Here is a 21,836-nt window from a genome sequence, read left to right as displayed (position 1 = left end):
CTCATATTGCTTCATGATTGGACTGATCTGCTAGCTCAATAGTGGACTCGATCCAACTAAAAATTACATCTTTGAAGGTGGCTGAAAAGGCCATTCACTATATTAGATCCAACATGCAACCTAAGATGATTGTGGTTGCAGCATCAATTAACAATAATTTAAGTATCATAGTTTATTATTGAATCTTACTGTCGAGCATTTTTTGTACACACTTTGTCCTTAGCTTTGGGCACGTATCAAAAGCTAAGAACACACGTTTGTAATTTGGTTATTGATGGCCCAATTCTAGCCACCGGCCATTTATTTATTAAAAAATAAAGCTGGGGGGAAGCGCGCGTGATATTTTTCCCAAAAATATAACCGAGACTGGAATATTAGAATATTCGCATCTTCGTGATTCTGGCTGAGAGATGGAAGTCATGGCGCCGACATGTACCGCGCGAGAAGGGGACCCATTGGTTGGAGCGCCCCCGCAATAATCTTGGTCTGACACCCCTGTTACGTTATTCGGATAGGCAACATCGAACAATATGGGCTATTATTTTTTATTATTTGCTATTGCAATGCACTGTTGTAACATAAATAAAAATCATTAATTTTTCTTGTACCTTCTTCTAATAAAAGTTTAAAAAATAACACTATTATTTGATTGTCATTGTCTATTATTTAATATCATGAAACCATTATAATGGCTCTTATTTTTGTTGATTATTTCAATGTAAAAAATAATGATTGTCTTTTGTGATAAATAGTGGCTGTTCTAATTATTAAACATAATGATTTTGGTAGGGTTCGTCGCAATTAATCATGTATTATTCAGTTTTTTTGTTCGAAGTTGGGAAAAGAAACTGAAATCACTATATTCTCGTAGATAGGTCTTCTTTTTGTGGGTTTAGGTCATTAATCACCATCACATTTTTGGATTATGGATGTTATTATGATTTTTATATTTTTCATACATTTTAATCTTATAGTTATCTAACTAAAACCAATTAAACTTTATTGCTTCGGTATCACTTTAAAGAATCTCTGGCCAGGGACCATGCATCCAGGTTGATTGCAGCAGGAGGACAGAATTCTCAGGGCATGACTGCCATTGGGATTGAGTTTCAGGCAACTTAGGAGAGTATCACCTTCGTGAGGCAGGTGCTTGGTATAGACAAGGTGTATCTTGAAGGGGACTCTTCTATCGTGATTAATTGGATTCGGAGAGCGCACCGATATGGGCGCAGACACACCTTGTTGCATGACATCCGTCGACTGGTGGAAGACTTGGATTCCTTTCAAGTAGTTCATATCTTCAAAGAGGCCAATAGGACAACTGACTGAATCGCTTTTTTTGTTGGTCGACATTTTGGTGCAGTCCTGTAGACTACTGATGTAGCTACCCCTTCATGTTTACACTATTTTCTCTTTCACACTAGAGCTGTTTGTGCTATCATTGTATAAAAAAAAAAAAAAAACTCTGGTCATCTATTTACTTCAATCATATACCAATGAATAACACTAATAAATAAAATAATTATTTATACTATAAATACTACTGAAAGCTAATAGTAACTATTATTAGATATTTATATGTATGACAAATTTAAGAATCCCTGATTCTATGTTATATATTATAAAAAATAATTTTGATAGAAATTACTTTACTTCATCTAATAATAGTTGATATATTTAGATTGTTTAAATGTATAAAACTTGGGTGTTTTGCCTATTCCTCACGCATACCGGGAGAACACCGGGCAGGACAGAAAGATGCGCTTGGGATGGTGTGAAATTTAATACTTATCCTGCCAATGCATCACTTCCAAGTATGCAGGGCTGGTCCCGTTTGGGGCGTTTCTGAGATGCTGCTCAGCGCTAGGGTTTCTTCTTAAGGATTGGGAGGCATCACTAATTCGGATGCAGGAATCACGTGTGCTGCACGTGACTTTGTTGCAGTTCGCAAGTGATAACAAAGTGAAATCTTGGAAAATAGATCTACTTATTTTCCATTTTTTTCAGAAAAATTTACACAAATAATTTATTTTTGGGCTCGAACACAGGCCAAACTTGAACTTTTGTATCAAGTTTTACTTGATCTCCACACTCCCTTTGATATAACATGCTAAGCTTAGAATTCCTTTTCTTTTTTTTTAAATTTTTTGCATGAACATCCTTCTAAATATCAAATTTTGCATGAATATCTTTTCAAAATTAATATTTGCATGTATACCTTCGTAAAACACTTGTTTTGTTATTCTACTTTTTTTTTTATTTTTATTTTTGTATATGTACCCATACTATTTAACAACGTTAAAAAATTAACGATTTCAAATTAAAATGACTAAAATACCTTTAATGGGTAGATATGTAAATAGATTGCGATATATGATAGCAGAAAAAGAAGACAGAAACAATACGTAATTTTAAAATTTTATTTTATTTTTATTTCATATAAATATGATTTTTCTTAGTACCGTTAGAACAACCGTTTATATTACGGGCATTTGTACAATAACAGAGTTTTACGAGGGTATGTATGTAAATATCAATTTTGGAAGGGTATTCATGCAAACTCCGATATTTAGAAGGGTATTCGTGCAAAAAAATCATTTTTTTTAATCTTCTATAGCGTAACCGCCCATAGTTATGCTGATGTTTTATTTCAAACAAGAGTAAAAGAGGACATTTGAAGATTATCTATATAGTAAATTAATTAAAGATCATGTATATGTCAGAGCTGAATTTTCTTAGCATTTTATTGTTTGATTTCGACAAATGTATTTATTCTAGCTTGGTTTAATAAAAATGTATTCGGTGAACTCCACAAGGAGGAAAGTAAACACTAAAATAAGACATTGTGCAACAGGAGTGGAATTTTTTTTATTATTATTTTGGGGGAGGGGGGATGGAAAGTTCATGTCACATGCTGGTGTGTGTTAGTTTGCATAGCCCTTTCATGTGGTTCTACAGCAAGTAATATTAGATTGATGTGGAGAGGTATCCTACTTAATAGGCCTAAAAATATTATTTCACTAGCATTTAGCTCATTTTTAAAACATTCCATAAGATATTCCAACTTCCAAGGCATATCTTTCCACAGCTCAGCATTGCCTAGCAGAGTTGGTGGGAATTGTGGGGAGCAAATAGATCCCTCAGCATGTGAATAGCTGCTTTAATAATAAGATCTTGAGGGTGACTATATTATTAATGTCAAAGTTAATGGTCAAACCATGTAATGCACAAACTCTCTCTCTCTCTCTCTCTCTCTCTCTCTCTCTCTCTCTCTCTCTGTGTTTAGATGGGCGTCTAGTATACGAGTACGAACATACCTAATAAAATTTAAAAACAAATATCGCAGAGAGCCGTGGACAGCTCTTCTCCTGCATCTACAGAGTACTGCCTGAGTGACCAGCTACGTAAGAAGCCACCCAACAAAGGAAGTGATTGGTTTTTTTCCCTATACAGCTCCTAAGAACTTCAAATTTGTAATATCTCCTTTTTCTTTCGCTTTCCAAATGACCTCTCATGGAATCCAAATGTTGGCAAAAGGCTACTGCTCTTGGTTAACAGACACTACTTTCTTGTCCCATCTTGCAAGCTCGAGCCAAAGATCGTTCATTGGGTGTTTTATGGAGACAAAATTATTCGAACAATTATACAAAAATGCATCTTTTCTTACATATGCGCACATCTTTATCAGTTTCCTTTGTGCATTCTCTTCACATTTTTGAGTGAATCACTACAAGTATATCTTTCTATTAATTTTATATGAAGGACGAGGAAAACCACCAAAAAAAACAAGGTACTTATTAAAGAAGAAACTTTGGAAAACACCACTCTGGAAAATAAAAGAAAAAGGCCGTAGAATCTTGTATAGAAAATTTTCATATGAAAATTTCTCCAGCTGCTTCTAAAAGTTGCTCCTCGTTTTGCAACCATGATGTAGTCAATCTAGATGTTGTAAATTAGTTTTCAAGAACCAAGTTGTACCGTAAGAATTTATACGAATATATGTTTAGTCCCAAATCGACTATGCACTGAATAGATTTGGAGTATTATGCACAATTGAAAAATTTAAATAATATATTTCGGCTAGATATTTTGGATGAAATTCCAGGCTATTACAAATGGTATAAAAGTAGGCTTGACTTATGACCCATGTAGAGTAGGGAACAATACAACATAGATTTATTTGGATTGACTGCAGGCTGATTATGGTGTTTGTTTGGATTTATAGTATTTGTGATTAAATTTGAATGTATTTGAACTCTTAGTCTGACAAGGATGCCGGTGCTTAAAATGGGAAGTATATATGAGGATCCATAAGGATGTGTATTTAGTCCCACATCAGCTATGCATTAGATAGATCTTGGATATTTATATAGAATTAAGAAATCAAAATAATACTTTTCAATCAATCTTGTTGGGTGAGGTTCTAGGTTATTATATATACTACAAATCTAAAGCTTTGTGAGAGGTATACGAAAAAACTGAGACTAGATGCTTTATACTTGAAGGGGGTGACCCACCTGCAAAGGAGACAATAGCGTTGTTACAACTCAGATGGAGATCACACCACGGCTGCAGGCCATGGTCCCAACGTTTGCTTTGAAAATGATTTGATCTGTTGTTGGGATGGTTGTGCAGCATTATTTGTTAAATTATTTGTAGAAGAAGAGAAAAACAAAAGAAAAAGAACTTTATATCTCTATTCTATCATATTTAGTACATCTCAGGGGTAATATATACTCGTGTCCAGATTCAATACAAAAAAAAATAATATTATGCTAATATAAGATCATGATAATAAGAAAAAATAATACTCGCTAATACAAGTTGTTATGTGATCCCTAAAATCACTCTAACAAGATCATGCTAACAAAGAAACTTGATACTGATCGATACAGGATCATGCTAACAAAAAAAAAAAAATACTGACTAATACAGGATCATGCTAACAAAAAAAAAATAATATGGGCTTATATAGGTTGTTACGTGATTCCTAAAATTACGCCAACATCTCTCCTCAAACTCAAGATGGTACCATAAGTGTCAACTAGAGTTTGGAAACAAGATCACGAATGTATCTAAAAACTGACGTGCTAGATCAAGAGCTGAAGTAGCAGCTCAGAAACTGACGTGATAGACTAGGAGCGAACATAGTAGCTTAGAGGCTGACGTGGTGGTAAATCAAGACCTGATGTAGCAGAACACAAGCTGTTATAACAGTTCAAAAGTTGATGTAGCAAATTAGGAGTTGACATAATAACTCAGAAGTCGATATGGTAGACTGATGTGTCAAGTTGATGTGACAATGTAGAATTTGATATTGCATTACAAAAGCTGATATAGCAACTTAGAAACTGATGTGATAGAGCAAGAAGCTTACGCAACAAATTGATGTATTTGATAATGCCGATGTAACTAACTGACGCGGCAGACTAATGTGTTTACTAACACAGCTGACTAACATAACAGACTGGCAGGCCTGACTGACATATCTGATGATGTAGCAGCGAGAAAATACATAAAAGATGATAGTTGCAGCAAGGATAGAGCTCAAAAAGAAGACAACCGAAGGTCAACGATCTTCGTAGATGGAGATACTATGGAAGAGGAGCAAGAGACGTTGAACTGGATGGTGAAGAAGCCAGAGGCAGCAAATAAAATCAGAGATGGAGAGAAAGGGGCCGAGCGGCGATGAAGAGAGATAACCCAATATTTGAAGTTGAGGAGAAAAGCGGTGGAGAGGAACCGCGGATCCATTAGAAAACAAAAGATCTTCGGATATTAATCTACCAAAAATAGATAATATGCAAATCTACTAATGAGATCTTCAAATGTTGATTCACTAGAAAATAGAGAATCTTCGGATGTTAATTGACTTGGAAATAGAGATCAATAGATCGACAATAGGGGTCTTCAAAGCTTCTAGGCATGGCAACGATGGTCACAGTAAAGGCGGAAGAGATGGTGTAGCAGATTAGGTGATTGGTGGCTTTGATACCATATTAAAATATTTAGAGAAGAATAGAAAAGCAAAAGAAAAGGAGCTTTATATCTCCGTTTCATCATATTTGGTAGATCTCAGAGGTTATATATACTCGTATATAGACTTCATACGAGAAAAATAATATAAGCTAATATAAGATCATATTAATAAAGAAAAATAATACTCGTCGATACAAGTTGTTATGTGATCTCTAAAATCACTCTAACAAGATTATACTAGCAAAGAAAAATAATACTGACCAATACATAATCACGCTAACAAAGAAAAACAATAGTGACCAGGATCACGCTAACAAAGAAAAATTTCCTCCTTTGTGGCACAACATTTCGGCAAGGTCCTTTGGACACATCAGGAGAGGTCTCCCCTCTCCTGATTCTACTGGCTGTACTCGAGCTAGAGTAGCATAAGCAGCCGTTGTAATAAAAAAAAATAATATGAGTTGATATAGGTTGTTATGTGATTCCTAAAATTATGCTAATATTATTCTTCTTAGTTTTATAATAATAGTGGGATAGGAGACTAAGGCATGGGTATAGGGGCCAGGCAAAATTTTAGATCTGGCAGCACAATAATTAGAGTGTTTTCCGTTGGATTGGTAGGCTAGCTTATATTTTTCAAGGATGTGGGATGGCTTCACATCTTCCACCGCCTGTTCACGTTCAGGTCCTTGCAAATTTCCTCCTTTCGTGGGTCCATCATCAGATAGCCATGAGCCCACGGGTTCCTGCGGTTGGGCTCGACGCTCGGTTCCAACCGCAATCATGCAAGCCCCGACCAAGTGGGCCAAGTGATTTTTTAAGACAGCGGCGGGCGCGACGTTGTAACGGTTTTTGAGCTGGATTTGAATGGGTACCTCTTCTAACATTTTCAAGCAAGTTGGACATTATTTATGTATCATGACAGCTATGATGACATTGCGATGTATTAACTTCCATTTTTGACATTGAAGCTGTTGCGGCTGGCATCCAGCCTGGCCTGACCTCGACGCCGAGCAAACCGGATGGATGGAGAGATCGGTGGGTTGCCTGTTTAGGCCGGCAAGATCGACCCTCCTGCTAATCTCCGAGTTGAGATAGAAGGGTTGAGTGACGGTGGTTGCGTTCGGATGGGAGCTCCCGCATTGGATCCAACTTAAAATAATAAAAATATAAAAGTTTATTTGATAGAGAGTGTCCAGCAAGAGATCCTCCAATGCCTAAATTAGGCGCTGATCTTAGAGAGCAGTGGAGATTTGGTAGAGTAGCAATGTGGTAATAGAGTCGAAAGAACTTACCTAAGGGTCCTGCTTTATATAGGCGAGGGTCAACACCTGTTGCCGAGTAAATAGGACATGTGCGGTAGTTGTTTTAGTAATAGTCTGCGTATCTTGCCCGGGTATTACATCTGCGCATCTCACTAGTGCGGATGGCTTGTGTATCCCGCACGTAAGAAAATTGCATACGATCATAGATTGAGCTGTTGCCAGCGAGAGAAAAGTTTGAAATTTTAATGACTTTATGCACGCTTTTACTAACGGCCATGTGGGCGAGCCCTCATTGGTCGATTTGTTACAGTAATTGTGATGAGTTTCAAATAGGACTGAAAATGGGTCGAGCCACACCTCTACTTGAAGCCCGGCCCGAATTATTTTTGGGCTTCGGGCCAGCCTTAGGCCCGAAAATATTTGGAAAACCCTAGCTTGAGCTCGACTCGAACATAATTGCATCCGCAACACCCCTGGGCGGGCTCCTGAAGCGCTTCAGCGGGCTCTGGCCCGGGCCCCCCGGTCGAAGGCCCCCACTGGAGCTGGGCCGCCCTTCAAACCGGCTCAGACTAGGAATCTCCCGGCCTGAGTCATAAGTCACCTCGGCACCTGACCCAGTACCCGCACCGAGTTGACTCGGTCCGCCCGTCAACAAGCTCGCACTCGCCTCCGATACATCTTTCTCCGGCGTCCTCCGGCGAGCCACCTTGGTTGGCTTCTGCCACCCTTCAAGATCGAACAGAGAGGCCGGCCCGTCCCCCGACCAGCTCGGACTGGGGCCGGGCGCCGCGAGCCCCACCGTCTTCCTTGCATCAGGTCCTGGTGTCTCCTTCCGAAACGCCGACGAGGTTGGCCCAATCCGATTTGTCACAAGCCATGGACCAAAGGCCCCTTCCTCCCGGAACTGTTCTTCTCCTCTCTCTGCTTGCTTCGGGACCTCCGATGCAGCTATCCCACCGCGGGCCTCCTCTGATCCACCATTCTCCTCCACCGGTTTCGACCTCCCCTCCGCCGGAGGCAAAAACTCGCACACCACCGCCGTGTGGCCAATCCACCCGCATCTGGAGCACGGGACTGCCATGTTTTCATAAATAAAACCCTGCCAGAACTTCACCTCTCCATCCGCCGATCTCCCCCACACCCACGTTTCGGGCACAAGCGGGGCAGAGACGTCCAGTTCCACCTTCACCCTTGCGAAGCCGTACCTCCGTCTCTGCTCTGTGAAGCCATCCAGCGCCAGGGGGTACCGGCCCTCGCCGCTACCCTAAAAATCGATTCCTTCTTCCAGTAATCCATCGGCAGTCTGGGAAGACGAAGCCAAACAACCACCCGCCCAAAGCACCCGGTCCCCGGAATGAAGTTGGGACGCCATCGGTCCATGGCGAGCAACTGTCCAGCCACCATCCACGGACTGTTCCGCATCGCAGCCTCCCGGTCATTCTCATTAGCAAACCTGATGGCGATGACACCGTCCGACAGGGTGAAACATTCGGCGTCGTACTCCAGCTTCCCGACTCGCCGTATTTTCTTCACCACCCTGTCGGCCAGTAAGCTCCTCCCTAGGCTCCTCACAAGGACAGTGGTGCTCCTCCACTCTGACCGCACATCCTCCAGTTCTTCTTCCGGCACTTCGACGACCTACGGGAACATATTCTGCAGCTCTTCCAGTTCTCGAGAGGGGGTCCAGTGGCAGGTACACGCCGGAGGCCTCGGGACACCTTTCGCCACCTCTGCCCACGAAGGACGCTTGGCCGCATTCCTCGTGAGTACTTTGAATCGAGTCTACACTCCTGACCATCTAAAATTCTCAAAAGGGTGTTGAAGTACGGAGTTCCCGAATCGAAGGCTCCGTATGCTCCTATTTGTTGGTTTACTTTGATCTCCCACCTTCCCCGACACTGGCAGCCTCCCCCCCCTCCACCCGCTTCGGCCATAACACCCCGCCAACACTGTTTGTCGAAATGCTCGAAACGAAATCCTCGAAAGATCACCCCCCCCAAACACAGATCTCAAAGCACCCGCTCACCCGATCTTTCGTTTTCCCCCTGCGCCCTCCACACTTTCCTCTCTTTCCATGTTTGCTCCCTTGTTTGTGCGTGGATGCTTGCCACTTGGCCGTTGACCAAGTCAAATGCTTGGTTGGCCGCAGCTTGCTTTATTTGGCATTTCATTTTCAAATTTTAAAATATCTAATTTAATACAACATAATTCACTATAAATTACTATTTCATGTCACTTATGCCAAACAATATATTGGCTAGCTAGCTATAATCCACTTTTGTTGTTCATCACTAATCTCTATACTTAGTGCTAATACAAAGTAAACTGTAATTCGTACAATTAAATTGTCCTCAATATGCTGTGTGCTTCATCTTTTTGACAATTAGCTGCCTCTAACAAAACAAGCTCTTTGATCTTCTTTGCATTAACGTCTCCCTTTTCTGTAGGCAAAAGCTCATATGTAGGAAGAGCAACACTTATTTATTAAAATGGTATCAGTGGTTAGTTATCACTCTTCCCCAATTCCCTCCCATTCTCTCGGAAAGATCTCTTTTGCCCATATGTACAGCCTCACAAAGATCCTTATTTTTCTTTCTCCTCTTCGGAATTCACCATCAATCCCCACGGACGGCAGCGCCTGAGAGAAGGCGAAGTAGAGAAGATGGCGGAAGAGAAGGAAAAGGAGGAGGTCTACGTCGGATCCATCGACCAGGGAACGAGCAGCACCCGCTTCGTAATCTACGATCGAGAGGCCAAGCCCATTGCTTCTCACCAAGTGGAATTCACCCAGTTCTACCCCGAGGCCGGGCATGCACCGCTCCTTCTCGATTCTCGTTTCAGTTTTGATCTTGAAGATCCGTTCTTTTTCTCGTTAAAAATTGAATCTTTAGGCGAATGGAGCTTCTCTGCTTTGCTCTTCAAAAAAATCCGTTCTTTTTTGACCTTTCTCGTTAAGAATTGGATCCTTGGGTGCTTTTTTTCTTTCTTTTTTAATAGGTGGGTTGAGCAGGATCCGATGGAGATCTTGGAGAGCGTGAAGGTGTGCACGGCGAAGGCCGTCGACAAGGCCACGGCGGACGGGTACAACGTGGACAGGGGCTTGAAGGCTATTGGTATTGCGAACCAGAGAGAGACCACTGTGGTTTGGAGCAAGTCATCGGGTCTTCCCCTCCACCATGCCATCGTCTGGATGGACGTCCGGACCAGCTCCATCTGCAGGTTTCTTTGTGAATCTTCTCTAATCCCATTTTTTTTTAAGCTGTCGATGATTGATGTCAGTTTCTCGTCCTTGATTTCCTTTTTTTTGATCTAATGAGCAATTCCTATTGGCTATTGAGTGAATACTTGATTGATGGACGAGAATGGAGAAAAAGAGTTTTTTTAGTGTGGATTTTTTTTTTCAAAAAGATAAGTGCTTTGCAAGGAGAAAAGAATTTTAAAACTATATATATATATAAACAGGACTTTGTCTTGAAAATTACTTGAAGTCGACGTAAAATTGCGGTTTGTTTTATAGCTTCAACGAAGAAAACCGGTGATATGAATCCAAGAAAGTGGAGAGGAAAATTTCTTATTTTTCATTTTTTCTACAATTGCTATAGATAAAGAGAACCATGTTTTCTTGAATTCTTTGACGGAGGAAAAGAGTCTACATACAAAAAGACCCATGCCTCCGATGCTTTAACTACGCAAACCCATGATATATGAGATTGGTTGAAGGAGAATGGAGTGGAGCAAGGTCAAAAAAGAATGTTGCTGGTTCTCTATATAATCAAAACCCATGTCTCGGATTCTTTTGTTGATGCAGGAGATTGGAGAGCGAGCTTCCCGGTGGGAAAAACCATTTCCTTGATGCATGCGGTTTGCCCATCAGCACCTACTTCAGTGCCATCAAGCTCCTGTGGCTGATCGAAACAGTCGAAGCCGTGAAGCTGGCCGTTCAAGCCGGGGATGCGCTGTTCGGCACCATCGATGCATGGTTGATCTGGAACCTCACCGGAGGCTGCGGCGGCGACGTCGGCGCCGTCGACCAGGAGCAGCACAGGGTCTATGGCTTGCATGTCACCGATTGCTCCAACGCATCCAGGACGATGCTCATGAACCTCAAGACTTTGGACTGGGACAAGCCCACGCTGGAGACCTTAGGCATCCCCATTGAGATGATGCCCAAGATCGTCACCAACTCGGAGATCATCGGCGTGGTTGCCCATGGATGGCCCCTCTCTGGGGTGCCCATCGCCGGATGCCTCGGCGATCAGCATGCTGCGATGCTAGGTCAGTTGTGTCAGCATGGTGAAGGCAAGAGCACCTATGGGACTGGTGCATTCATTCTTATCAATACCGGAAAGGATATCGTCAGATCGCACCATGGATTGCTTAGCACGGTTGCATACAAGCTCGGCCCGGGTGCGCCGACGAACTACGCGTTGGAAGGGTCTATCGCCATTGCAGGCGCCGCCGTCCAGTGGCTGAGAGATGGCCTTGGGATCATTCAGAATGCAGCAGAGGTCGAAGAGTTGGCAGAGCTCGTCGAGAACTCCGGCGGAGTGTACTTTGTGCCGGCGTTCAATGGGCTGTTTGCACCGTGGTGGCGTGATGATGCGAGGGGGGTGTGCATAGGGATGACCAGGTTCAGCAACAAGGGGCACATTGCCCGGGCCGTGCTAGAAAGCATTTGCTTTCAGGTGAATGATGTGCTCGAATCTATGTACAAGGATGTTGTGGAGCATGGTGGAGTAGAAAGCAAAGATGGGTCATTCTTGCTTCGGGTTGATGGTGGTGCTAGTGCCAATAATCTTCTTATGCAGACCCAGGTAATATAAGATTTTCCTTCTAGTGTTTGCTCAGATGTGTGTCGAAATGCCTGTCTATACTATGGTTGTTGAGACTAGGGAATAGAGAAATCTTTGACACATAGGATTTATTCAATCACATAGTCCAATGCCTGCACATCACTGTTTTGTTATAAGCCTTTCACTCTCCCAGCCTGTGCCAACATGCCTAAACTTTTGTTCTAAAACAAAAAAGACTATAGTTTGGGTTCGGCGCTCTTGTGGCATTCTATTTGACTGTAACGAAAGGCCTACTAAATTGGGATTTTTCTATTGGGGTGGGTCATTTAATTTTGATACCACCAGAGAAGGAGAAATTTATGCTACATCTTGCAACTGTGACCATAACTTCCACATTTTCCATTTTTGGTGGAGATAGTCTTGTGGTTCAATGATACGGATCAAACAGCCACTTTGGTTCTCCAAAATGGACCCAATAGTTCAAATTGTCTCATCCTTTTCATGTGTTTCCGAACTCTGCCTTTCCATGTTATAGGGATCTATTCACTTGTTACCTCAAATTGTTGATAAAAGTTATGCTGTTATAGCCATTTTTCCTTATACACAGTAGAAAATTTTCATCTAACAAAATATATCACGAAAAATGTCATCGAGTCGCATCACCATCGGAAAGGGTGAAAGATCACTGATCATCAGAATCTAAAAATTTATGCATCATTGCTTTAGGATTCCTAGTGACTCTTATCTGCTGGGTACATGAGCTAGCAAACTAAATATTTACACAAACAGGAAATGAGTTTGTCTTTTTTTTTTTTTTTTGCATATTCTGTTTTTGAGAGAAATTCTTATGCATATTTTATGTTATGGACTTTTAGAGACATTTTCCTGCACATGTATCCCCAAAATTTACCCTGAAATATTTCTTCTGATCTTTTTTTTGGGAGGAAATATTTATGCTATTCTTAAGAGCAGGAGTCTTCTTCTTTTCCATCCCAAGGAAAAGGTTAAAGAGGCCGGCACAACTATATTCTTGGTGATTTGACAGAATCTAGTAATTTTATTTTTCTTTCTTTTGCTGCTTCTGTCCTTCAGTAAATTCCTACATGATATTGCATATCAAGATCCAGCACTATATGTTCAGTTATAATTGATTGTTTTCCTTCTTTTTTGCATTAACTAAGTTCCTTATCACATATGAGTACATGAACTTTTTCAGCACTTAGTTTAGGACAATTAACTTCTTGAAATTTCCTAATCAAGCCCTCCTTTTGTATGTTAATCAGAATACCTAGTTTAGGATAATTAACTTCTTGAAATTTCCTAATCATGCACTTTTGTATGTCAGTCAGGTTAACATCATCCGAAACTGTGCCATGTAACATAATGTAGGCCATAAATGCTCGTTCTTTGCATCCATGGTCTAAATTTCTGACCTGACTTCTTAGCTTTGTTCAGAGTAATTCATCTCCTTCTTTGTATTTTCTCTTGAAGGCAAAGCATACTTCTTCATTCACTTGTCATGAGGTCAAAAAAAAAGCATCGAAAGTTTTTTTTTTCTTTTCCTTTTGATATAATGAGAGGGAAAACCAACGATTTCTTAAACACTGAAAGTTGATAGGAATAATAATTTGTGCTGCTTGCAGGCTGATCTTTTGGGTAGTGCAGTTGTGAGGCCTGGGAACATAGAAACAACAGCTCTTGGTGCAGCATATGCAGCTGGACTTGCTGTTGGGATTTGGTCAGAAGAACAGATATTTGCATTTGGTGACAATGCAAAGGCTACCATTTTCCAACCCCAATTGGATGAGTCCAAGAGGCAGAAGAGGTCTGATTCCTGGTGCAAGGCTGTCTCTAGAACTTTTGATTTGGCTGACCTTGGCCACTGATGTCCACATATTTTCACGGTTAGCCTCCTAATCGGCCTCCTTTATAGAAGGAACATTAACCCTTAAATAAGGTTCTCACTGGAGATTTTGCCAAATGAAACAAGTATTTTATGTTTCTTGACAAGGACAAAACTCTTGTGAACGGAACATACCTCTTGTCTTTCAAAGCCTTAATGGGAATGAAATTGAATTCGTTTTTCAAAGCCTCAGTTAGCAATAATTTCAAAATTTTTGAATTCAGAGATTGAGAAAATTAATTTTTTCTGGGATCAGGGAACATCCTATGCTCCTGAATGAACTCATTCCCGGACAGGTCAGTGTTGAGCTCCTACCATCCTGCTAGATCTGTTTCATTCCAACCTCATTAAGTCACTATTAACATGTTGTCCATTAATTAAGTGGCTATTATGGCACCGATATGCCTTGTATTGGCACTGATCGACAAATTTGTAATATTTGATTAAGATTTCCTTAAGACAAATTTTCGCATGTTCTCCATGTCATAATCATGCAGAGGTAAATCTAAGCAGGCAATTAGTGCAGCTCTGGCATTTAGTTTTCAGTTCAAGCCTGTGGGATGTGTCATTTTAGAATTAAGAAGATAAGAATGACAATTGTTACAGCAGCATAACCTCGTATCTTATAATCTTACTTTAATAACAAGGTGTTTGTTTTAATGCACTCCTCAATTCCATCTGAACATTAACAAACAACACATATAAAACGAAGAGTAAGGATGGCTGAAAATTCTTCATTCTTTTCATTACTGGCTGCATCTTTGTTCTGACGAATCCTTGACCCATCAGCAGCAGCTGTGGGGTAGACTCCAATCTCTGTCACTAATTTGTCTCAGGTGGTGTTTCTGTTCGTCCACTCTGTTCTCTAGTTTCATCTCCTTCTTGTGTGTTGTTTCAATATCTGTACTTCTGTGACCTTCTACTATCTTTAATAAAAAAGGGTAGCACCCTGCTACCTCCTCTTCCTTTCAGAAAAAGATAATAAGGATTTTTGTGTTGTCCGAAAAGAATAAAATAAAGGTTACTGAGATGTTGGTTTGAGCTGCAGATAACCACAGAACCATTTTATAATGGTTTTAGGTTTACAGCCAATATGTTTGATAAAATAGAGGTTCCACAAAAAACCATCATAACAGCCATTATGTCATCACACAAGCCAAAAAAGGAAAAAATAATGGTTCAACATAAGAAAATGTAAAAATAATGGCTGGTGACAGCAACCAAGGACAATGACCAGTGCTTAAAGTCACCATCCCAGCTCAACAAGCATGATCAGAATTGGAGATCTTGAAAACACTTCCCCTGGCTCAACAGATCCCCATTTGGCTGGTTGGTCTCAACAACCTACTCTGACCAACACACCATAATTCCTTACATAGCAAAGAGGTCTTAACCTGCAAATCCTGGTCTATCCATATGCAGGCCACTGGCTAATTAGCATTTTAGATTCTAGTATCAATACTTTATTTCCTTCCTCATCATCAAACTCAAAAGAAGAAGAATCCAAAAAAAAAAGATTCTTTCTCGGTTGCATGAGATCAAAGGATTGCCAATGATAAGTCAAAACTATCTGCAGCACTTAGCCGAATAACAACAAGATTTGATGAAGCAATCACTTTTACTTTTATAGAATTACTTTAATGGAAATGATCCTAGCCACTGACATTAATTATGGTACACAAGAACAAAAATAAGCATTAAAGCTTCCATGTTGATGGAAACATTTGTTTCCCAAGCTGTACCACTTCTTCCTAAGCATTCACGTAGCAAAATCACCAACACAGTCTTGTTCGAGTCATATAGAATTCGGCAATTTAGTTGCTCCTTCCAGGCAACAAGCTGGAGAGGGAAGGAACACCTTGCGCCCTCATTTCCTCCTGGGCTCTTCTTATTTCTTCTGGATCTGTAAACACACGAGCAAATTCACATACCAATCAACAACAGAAAGGAAATCAGACCATGCGTTACAAGCCAATGCATCATTGGTTGGGATTAGGAAATCGTAATGCAGCAGATTGTACTAGTAGCATATTACCCATATTTTCCGTTAATTTCGGCATGAGGAACACCACTAACACCATAAAACCCATCATCAAACCCATAGGACTTTTCAATAGAGACATCAGCGAAAATGGTTCCCTTATCTGCAAATTGATGACAAAAATGATAAAAACAGCAAGACATTAGAAGAAATTAATAAAAGATGAGAGTAGCATAGCCTTGAACTGTCTTTCCCACCTCGTAATACTGCTCTTCTCTTAAAGGCTCCAAAACTAGCTCATGCAGAACCCTCCTATTCTCTGTCAGTGCTGCCTGGATCTCACCAGGATTTCTGGCACTAATATCAATACGAACCTGAGCATAAAAAAATAATGGGAAACCAGCCCTTGATTTTCATCAATTCAGATGCAGCAACAAAAAGAGAAGAGCATTACCGGTGAAAAGAAATAGCCCATTGCAGATACTTCAATGAGATGAGTCCCAGCTGGCACATTGTGGCTTAAGTATACAGGTCAAAGAATTACAAAGCCTCGGCAAGACCAGAGAAAGACCATTCCAAACAAATGATAGATGTATTCTTATAAATATTTTTCCAGATCAAGCCAATAATTTTCTTTAAACATAGTAATCAAAAGCATATTGCAAATGATATTGCTCTGTGACATTGCATTTGTATTGGAGTAACGCAAGCAATTTCATATTTGCTTACATGTTCAGTCTCTTTTAACATTTGAACATACTAACTTTCTATGAAAAATCATATAAGAAACCCTTAACTATCAGCATTTTGCAAGCGCATATGTTTCTGGTCTAGAATTATGTTCTGCTATTTAAATGCTGCCTTTTGCACGACCAAAAGTTCTCAAAAGTGGCAATAGTATGTGACCAGCTGGGGTATCACATACACCATATGCAGTATGTGAGTGCATATGCAGAAGCATATGTGCATGGCATTCTAGATATATCAAAAACTAAATAAGTTTCATATAAGTATAAACAAATTAAGTGGATAATCAAAAGTAATTAAGTAAACATATAGAGATAATTAAAAAAAAACATTTTCACACTAAGTCCAGAACATATTTCAAAGTAGCATAACATGATAACTTGAAAAAAGAATATGTGTATGTATGTATATATATATATATATAATATTCACTATACTCAAATTTCAAGCAAGCTACCGCAATGAACACGTATACCAATACCCAAATGAGGAGTTTGTGCATATGCAACCATGTGTGCTGACATACTCATTCTAGTATATGTTTTTGCAAACTATATATATTTGGGTTAACGACCTAATGAACACCATGATTTGATGTAAGACAAGTTCCTCTAGTTTCACTAAACATTTTAGTCTTGGCATCTATTTGTTTTATACCCAAGTTCATTTGCCTTTTTTAATTGTCTTGATTACCTTTTACCACTAATTTCCTTCACATCACTTCTGATTAGGGCATGGTCATGAATCAAACCTATTACTTCACACTAATTTCCATTTATCATTTAAGTGCCAAGAAATAACAAGCAAGCAATGCATATTTTATTACAAAAGCTTTCAACTTCATGCAATATGAAAAAAAAGTACTAAATGAAATAAATAATCACAAATGAAGATTGAAATTATAGAAATGAGCAAATACTTTATGGATCTTATTTTATGAAATTAAAAGCATTAAAAGATAGCAAAAATAGGATACAATGAAAAATAGCCATCTTCTCTAAGAAAAGTGACCCTCTGACCACCATTAAGTATCACTTCTGCGTTCGAATTTTTCAAAGGAGGAATAAAGCCTATGGATGTCTTACCTGAACCTGTCAAAAAAGGCTACCAATAAAAACCATAGGAATAACTTCCAGGAAAAAATCTTAATATAAAATTAATATTCAAACTAGACCAAAAATGCAAATCAATTAACATGAGCTGATATGTTTTAGGAGTCAATAAACAATTATATTGGCCATCCCAAATGACACAAGACAAGACAAATATCTATAAAATATTTATCTGATATATTGTCGAATCTAACTCAATCTATATTGGTGATTATTCAGTATAGGGTTGTTTCATGGTTAACATCAACAGCCAAATTCAGTAATGAAACAACACAAAACATGGTCGATTGAAGGACATAGGAAAAAAAAATTATCCGGTTTAAGCAAGTTACTGGAATAAGGTTTTGACATGTAGAAGTCTGCATTATCTGATTATGGTTACTAATTAGGTCAGGACCAAACATATTATGAATCATAGTAAATTATAACATGATCCTTTGATATGTGTATGGAATGCCAACTAAGAAACCTCATTCATAGTATGCATAGTTCGTTCAACAGCAAAAAATGAACCAATTATGGGTTATTACAAGTTACTGCAAGTAAACTGGTACTCCTTACATAGTATGTTTCAGATACTTATCTTGACTTTACCATATAGGCTTTGCATGCATTATTCCCATAAAGAAGTCCTAGACCCAGGGAACTATATCGCACCTCCTCGAAGACTGGTTACATAAAAAGGTCTTTTACATGCTGATTTCATCTCATTTATGGTCTTGAGGTAAAAATAAAATTTCTGTAAAGATCGATTCAGTATTTTACGCTCAGTTCTTCCAGATTCTGTGAATTCAGAAATTTACAGCGTCATTATCATCATTTAGACAGCTCTAAATCGAGAAGGCTTCAATGAAGGACTAAGCATATTTCTATAACCAGGTACCGAATTCCTCTGTTTATACAAGTCCAATTGAATTAAGCAATCTTAGCTTGCATCAGTATGGCTTGCCTTCGCCTTCTCATGGTTTTCTCCTTAACCAAACATTGATATGCTACAATAGTAGTACGGGCTTACTTTATACTTCATGTTGGGCATTCATGTACTTTGATCACCTAATTCCTTTGGCAGAACCCTCTTCTCGCACAACTCCAAAAGATCCCCTCTGTCACTCACAGTCACAGCAAGTACCTATGAGGATCTGCATGGGAATGTATTTAGTCTCACATCGGCTATGCACTAGGTAGATCGTGGGTATTTATACAGAGCCAGAAAATCCAAATAACATATTTTAGCTAGCCTTTTGGGGTGAGGCCCTTGGTCATGACAAATGGGGTCAGAGCGGACTCGGCCTATAGTCTATTTAGACTAGGAGAATTTATGGTACTTATGATTGAATTTGAATGGATTTGGAGTTTTGGACTCTTAGTTGGGTGAGAACGCCGGGACTTAAACAGAGAAAGTATATGAGGACTTGAGTGGGCGTGTATCTCATCTCACATCAGCTATGCAATGGATAGATTCTAAGTACTTATAATGGGCTAAGGAATACAAAAAATACCTTTTCACTAGCCTTTTCAGGTGAGGTCCTAGATTGTTATAGTACCTATAATCATCTTGGCCTAAGCTCCATCAGCCACTGAGATGCAACTGCTAAACTACCTCTTGGGTACTAGTCCGCATCCTTATCTTGTGTCCACCTTATAGTTCTAACTTATACAAAACCCATCTTTTCAGTCTTGGCCCTCTTTATACCACATACTGTCCAACACAACTATCTGAAAAGACCTCCATTAGACCTCATAGGCATATGCACCAAACTAATGATAGTTCCAAATCATCCCTAAAAACCATCATATATTTTTAATTTCATATAAAATCAATTTAATTAAGTCTTTCATTTTTTGTAATAGAGTCTTTCTTGGTCTTCAATTTGATAACAGTGCTGTCATTTGTCTCTTAATATGTCCACAAAACAAAGACGAAAACATCCAAATATAGAACATGCATCCAAGCAATATTAAGAAAGAGATGGCTTCAAAGTGTTGGAAGAAGCAAGCAAAAAGTTCTAGGATAAACTGAAGGATTTATTAAGCCCAAGAATGAAAAGGATATAATGCAAGAATCATCAAACTCATGTGCAAAGTCTAAAAGCACAAGATAATTTGCATGAAACTCAGTTACACAATCAATATGGTAGCGCAATGCAATACACTATCCTCAAAAACTTTCAGACAACTGTACAATTCATAACCTGGAATATTCCAGGCAATAAATTGCATTCCTGCTACAAAATGGGGTAACAGTTGTGAAAAATATAAATAAACAGTCAATTTAGGTTTCTAAGGTTAGAACAAAAAACTACGACATACTTTCGAGCTGAAGAGAAATTACGTTTATGAACCTTACAACGAATGGCCATCAAGGAACATATTTCTTGAACCTAAACAGTTGCGAATCTGCTGATCTCAAACTCTCTTTTTTATTAAAGCAAAAAAAAAAAAAACCTCCCCATTACAGCTTCCTAGTTTACTAAGTTAAAAAGAGAAAAAAAAAGTTTAATGACCAAGAAGAAGACCATGACCCATCAAAACTTACAAGCGGCGTCTGATACAGCTGATAGCACACAAAGCAGCTTACAAACTAACTTCCCACGTACAGATCTACGATGAGAATGCGTCCATAAAGAATCAAGTCGGACAAGCTATCGCAAGACCCATCAACAAAGAATTAGGGAACGACGACCATATCCTACTCTCCTACATAAACTCGAGTCAAGATTCAAACTTTTCACCCCAACTTTATGTTTAATAATCGACAATATACCAAGGGATGGAATTTGCATATCCCCAACGAACATTACCCATTATCCGAAGTCAAGCAAGCAGCAAGCACGAATATTTCAGAGACGACAATTTGCAAGCGTCATCGATCTCCACTCAATTTTCTCATCAAATTACGACCTTGTAACACGTTTAATTTCCATGGTGATTTGATATTATGCATCAATCCGTGTCTTTTAGGTCTCGTCTCATCAAGAAATGACCGAACGCAATTAATAAGGAAAACACACGAAACAAATTGGGGAATGTCACCTTCCAACTTCACGCGACCAGCAATCGTGTACCCATCACCAAGGCTGTGAAAATTACAAAAGAAAACTCCATAAAGGGTCCTTGTTAAAGAAGAACAGAAGAGAGGCTATATTAGGGTTCTCAAGGAACGAAGAGAGGAAAGAGAGATAGAGATAGAAGAGAGCACCTGGCGGGACCTGCGAGGACGGACGGAAGGAGGCATGAGAGAAGAAGAAGAGACGCGATGGCCTCCGCGGATCGCCGCATCGTTCACCGTTGAAGCCGGCTTTCGGAACTTTGCGTTCTTGGAGAGAGTCGGCGAGACTTGGAGCCGGTTCCGATACGAGATCATCTTATACTCCTCACGTGCGATGCACGTGAATGTTCCAATGACGAAAATGGAGTAATGGACAGCTGTTTGATATCACTTTTTTTTTTTTTTTTGCTAAAGACTGTTTGATATCCCTTCACTCGGCACCCAACGACATGGCTGTTATCGAGCCACCTTACGAACTCTCCCCCGGGAAGTATCTTACGTATTAAGTAGGGTACTCATAAGAGAAGGAAAAAAAAAGGGGTGACAACGATCCGATTGAACGCGAATAGGATAAAAAATTTATCAACTTAAATTTGATTTATTTATCAAATAGGTTAAAATTTTAAATCTAAATCTAACTTATTTATTAAACAATTAATCCGACCTAATTCGCATAACCCATTTATTAAATAGGTTAAATGGATTAGATGGATTTTAACATGTTAAATAGATTTAAACAGGTTAAGCGAGTCAGATTAAATATGTTAGAAACATGTTAAGTAGGTTTCAAACAGATTAAAAAGATTTTAAAAGTTATTTTTGGAGGGGTTCATCTTTCATGCTATCTTTGGATGCCCGAGGGCCGCCTAGATATGGGGATGTGCTTGGAGCCCCCATGATCTACAGCTGGGGCGGTCATCGACTGCGGATTTCTTGCTCTTTTTGGAGACTTCAGTAAGGAGGCCGGGTCTGGAGGGACTCGGGATCAAAGCTGCCTGACTAGTCTA

At 39.5% G+C, this 21,836-nt stretch overlaps 2 protein-coding genes across 4 annotated transcripts; one reads left to right on the top strand and one right to left on the bottom strand.

Annotated features, from left to right (window-relative positions):
• Window positions 1-9,701: 9,701 nt before the first annotated feature.
• On the top strand, window positions 9,702-14,126 carry LOC103711473 (glycerol kinase-like). Of its 2 annotated transcripts, XM_008797611.6 has the most exons (4): window positions 9,702-10,052; window positions 10,242-10,463; window positions 11,053-12,058; window positions 13,681-14,126. In XM_008797611.6, exons 1-4 carry the CDS (start codon window positions 9,907-9,909, stop codon window positions 13,921-13,923), a joined length of 1,617 nt encoding a protein of 538 aa, XP_008795833.3. In that variant the 5' UTR covers window positions 9,702-9,906; the 3' UTR covers window positions 13,924-14,126. The 2 variants fall into 2 exon arrangements, with proteins under 2 accessions (XP_008795833.3, XP_038985479.3); XM_039129551.3 differs by having other exon boundaries at window positions 9,702-10,463.
• A 1,370-nt stretch (window positions 14,127-15,496) lies between these two features.
• Window positions 15,497-21,134, bottom strand: LOC103711474 (ER membrane protein complex subunit 7 homolog). Of its 2 annotated transcripts, none has more exons than XM_008797614.6 (7): window positions 20,980-21,134; window positions 20,814-20,857; window positions 17,645-17,753; window positions 16,376-16,439; window positions 16,179-16,295; window positions 15,976-16,084; window positions 15,497-15,843 (listed from the first exon to the last, which is right to left on the bottom strand). In XM_008797614.6, exons 1-7 carry the CDS (start codon window positions 21,057-21,059, stop codon window positions 15,755-15,757), a joined length of 612 nt encoding a protein of 203 aa, XP_008795836.3. In that variant the 5' UTR covers window positions 21,060-21,134; the 3' UTR covers window positions 15,497-15,754. The 2 variants fall into 2 exon arrangements, with proteins under 2 accessions (XP_008795836.3, XP_008795835.3); XM_008797613.5 differs by having other exon boundaries at window positions 15,540-15,843; window positions 17,645-17,759.
• Between the last annotated feature and the right edge of the window lie 702 nt (window positions 21,135-21,836).

This window comes from Phoenix dactylifera, chromosome 2 (genome assembly GCF_051530095.1).
Source record: "Phoenix dactylifera cultivar Ajwa chromosome 2, Ajwa_hap1_PhDact_Kaust_v1.1, whole genome shotgun sequence".
NCBI classification, from domain to species: domain Eukaryota; kingdom Viridiplantae; phylum Streptophyta; class Magnoliopsida; order Arecales; family Arecaceae; genus Phoenix; species Phoenix dactylifera.
The sequence above is the reverse complement of the archived record's forward strand: the minus strand, read 5'-3'. Positions and strand labels throughout refer to the sequence as shown.

Bases quoted from the DNA above. Each gene is read 5' to 3' on its own strand.
- LOC103711473 (XM_039129551.3), top strand. From the start codon at position 9,907: ATGGCGGAAGAGAAGGAAAAGGAGGAGGTCTACGTCGGATCCATCGAC. The intron at 10,464-11,052 runs GTTTCTTTGTGA...TTGTTGATGCAG, and splicing joins CGGACCAGCTCCATCTGCAG to GAGATTGGAGAGCGAGCTTC. The intron at 12,059-13,680 runs GTAATATAAGAT...TGCTGCTTGCAG, and splicing joins ATCTTCTTATGCAGACCCAG to GCTGATCTTTTGGGTAGTGC.
- LOC103711474 (XM_008797613.5), bottom strand. From the start codon at position 21,059: ATGCGGCGATCCGCGGAGGCCATCGCGTCTCTTCTTCTTCTCTCATGC. The intron at 20,858-20,979 runs GTGCTCTCTTCT...TAATTTTCACAG, and splicing joins GTCCTCGCAGGTCCCGCCAG to CCTTGGTGATGGGTACACGA. The intron at 15,844-15,975 runs GTAATATGCTAC...GTGTGTTTACAG, and splicing joins GAAATTAACGGAAAATATGG to ATCCAGAAGAAATAAGAAGA.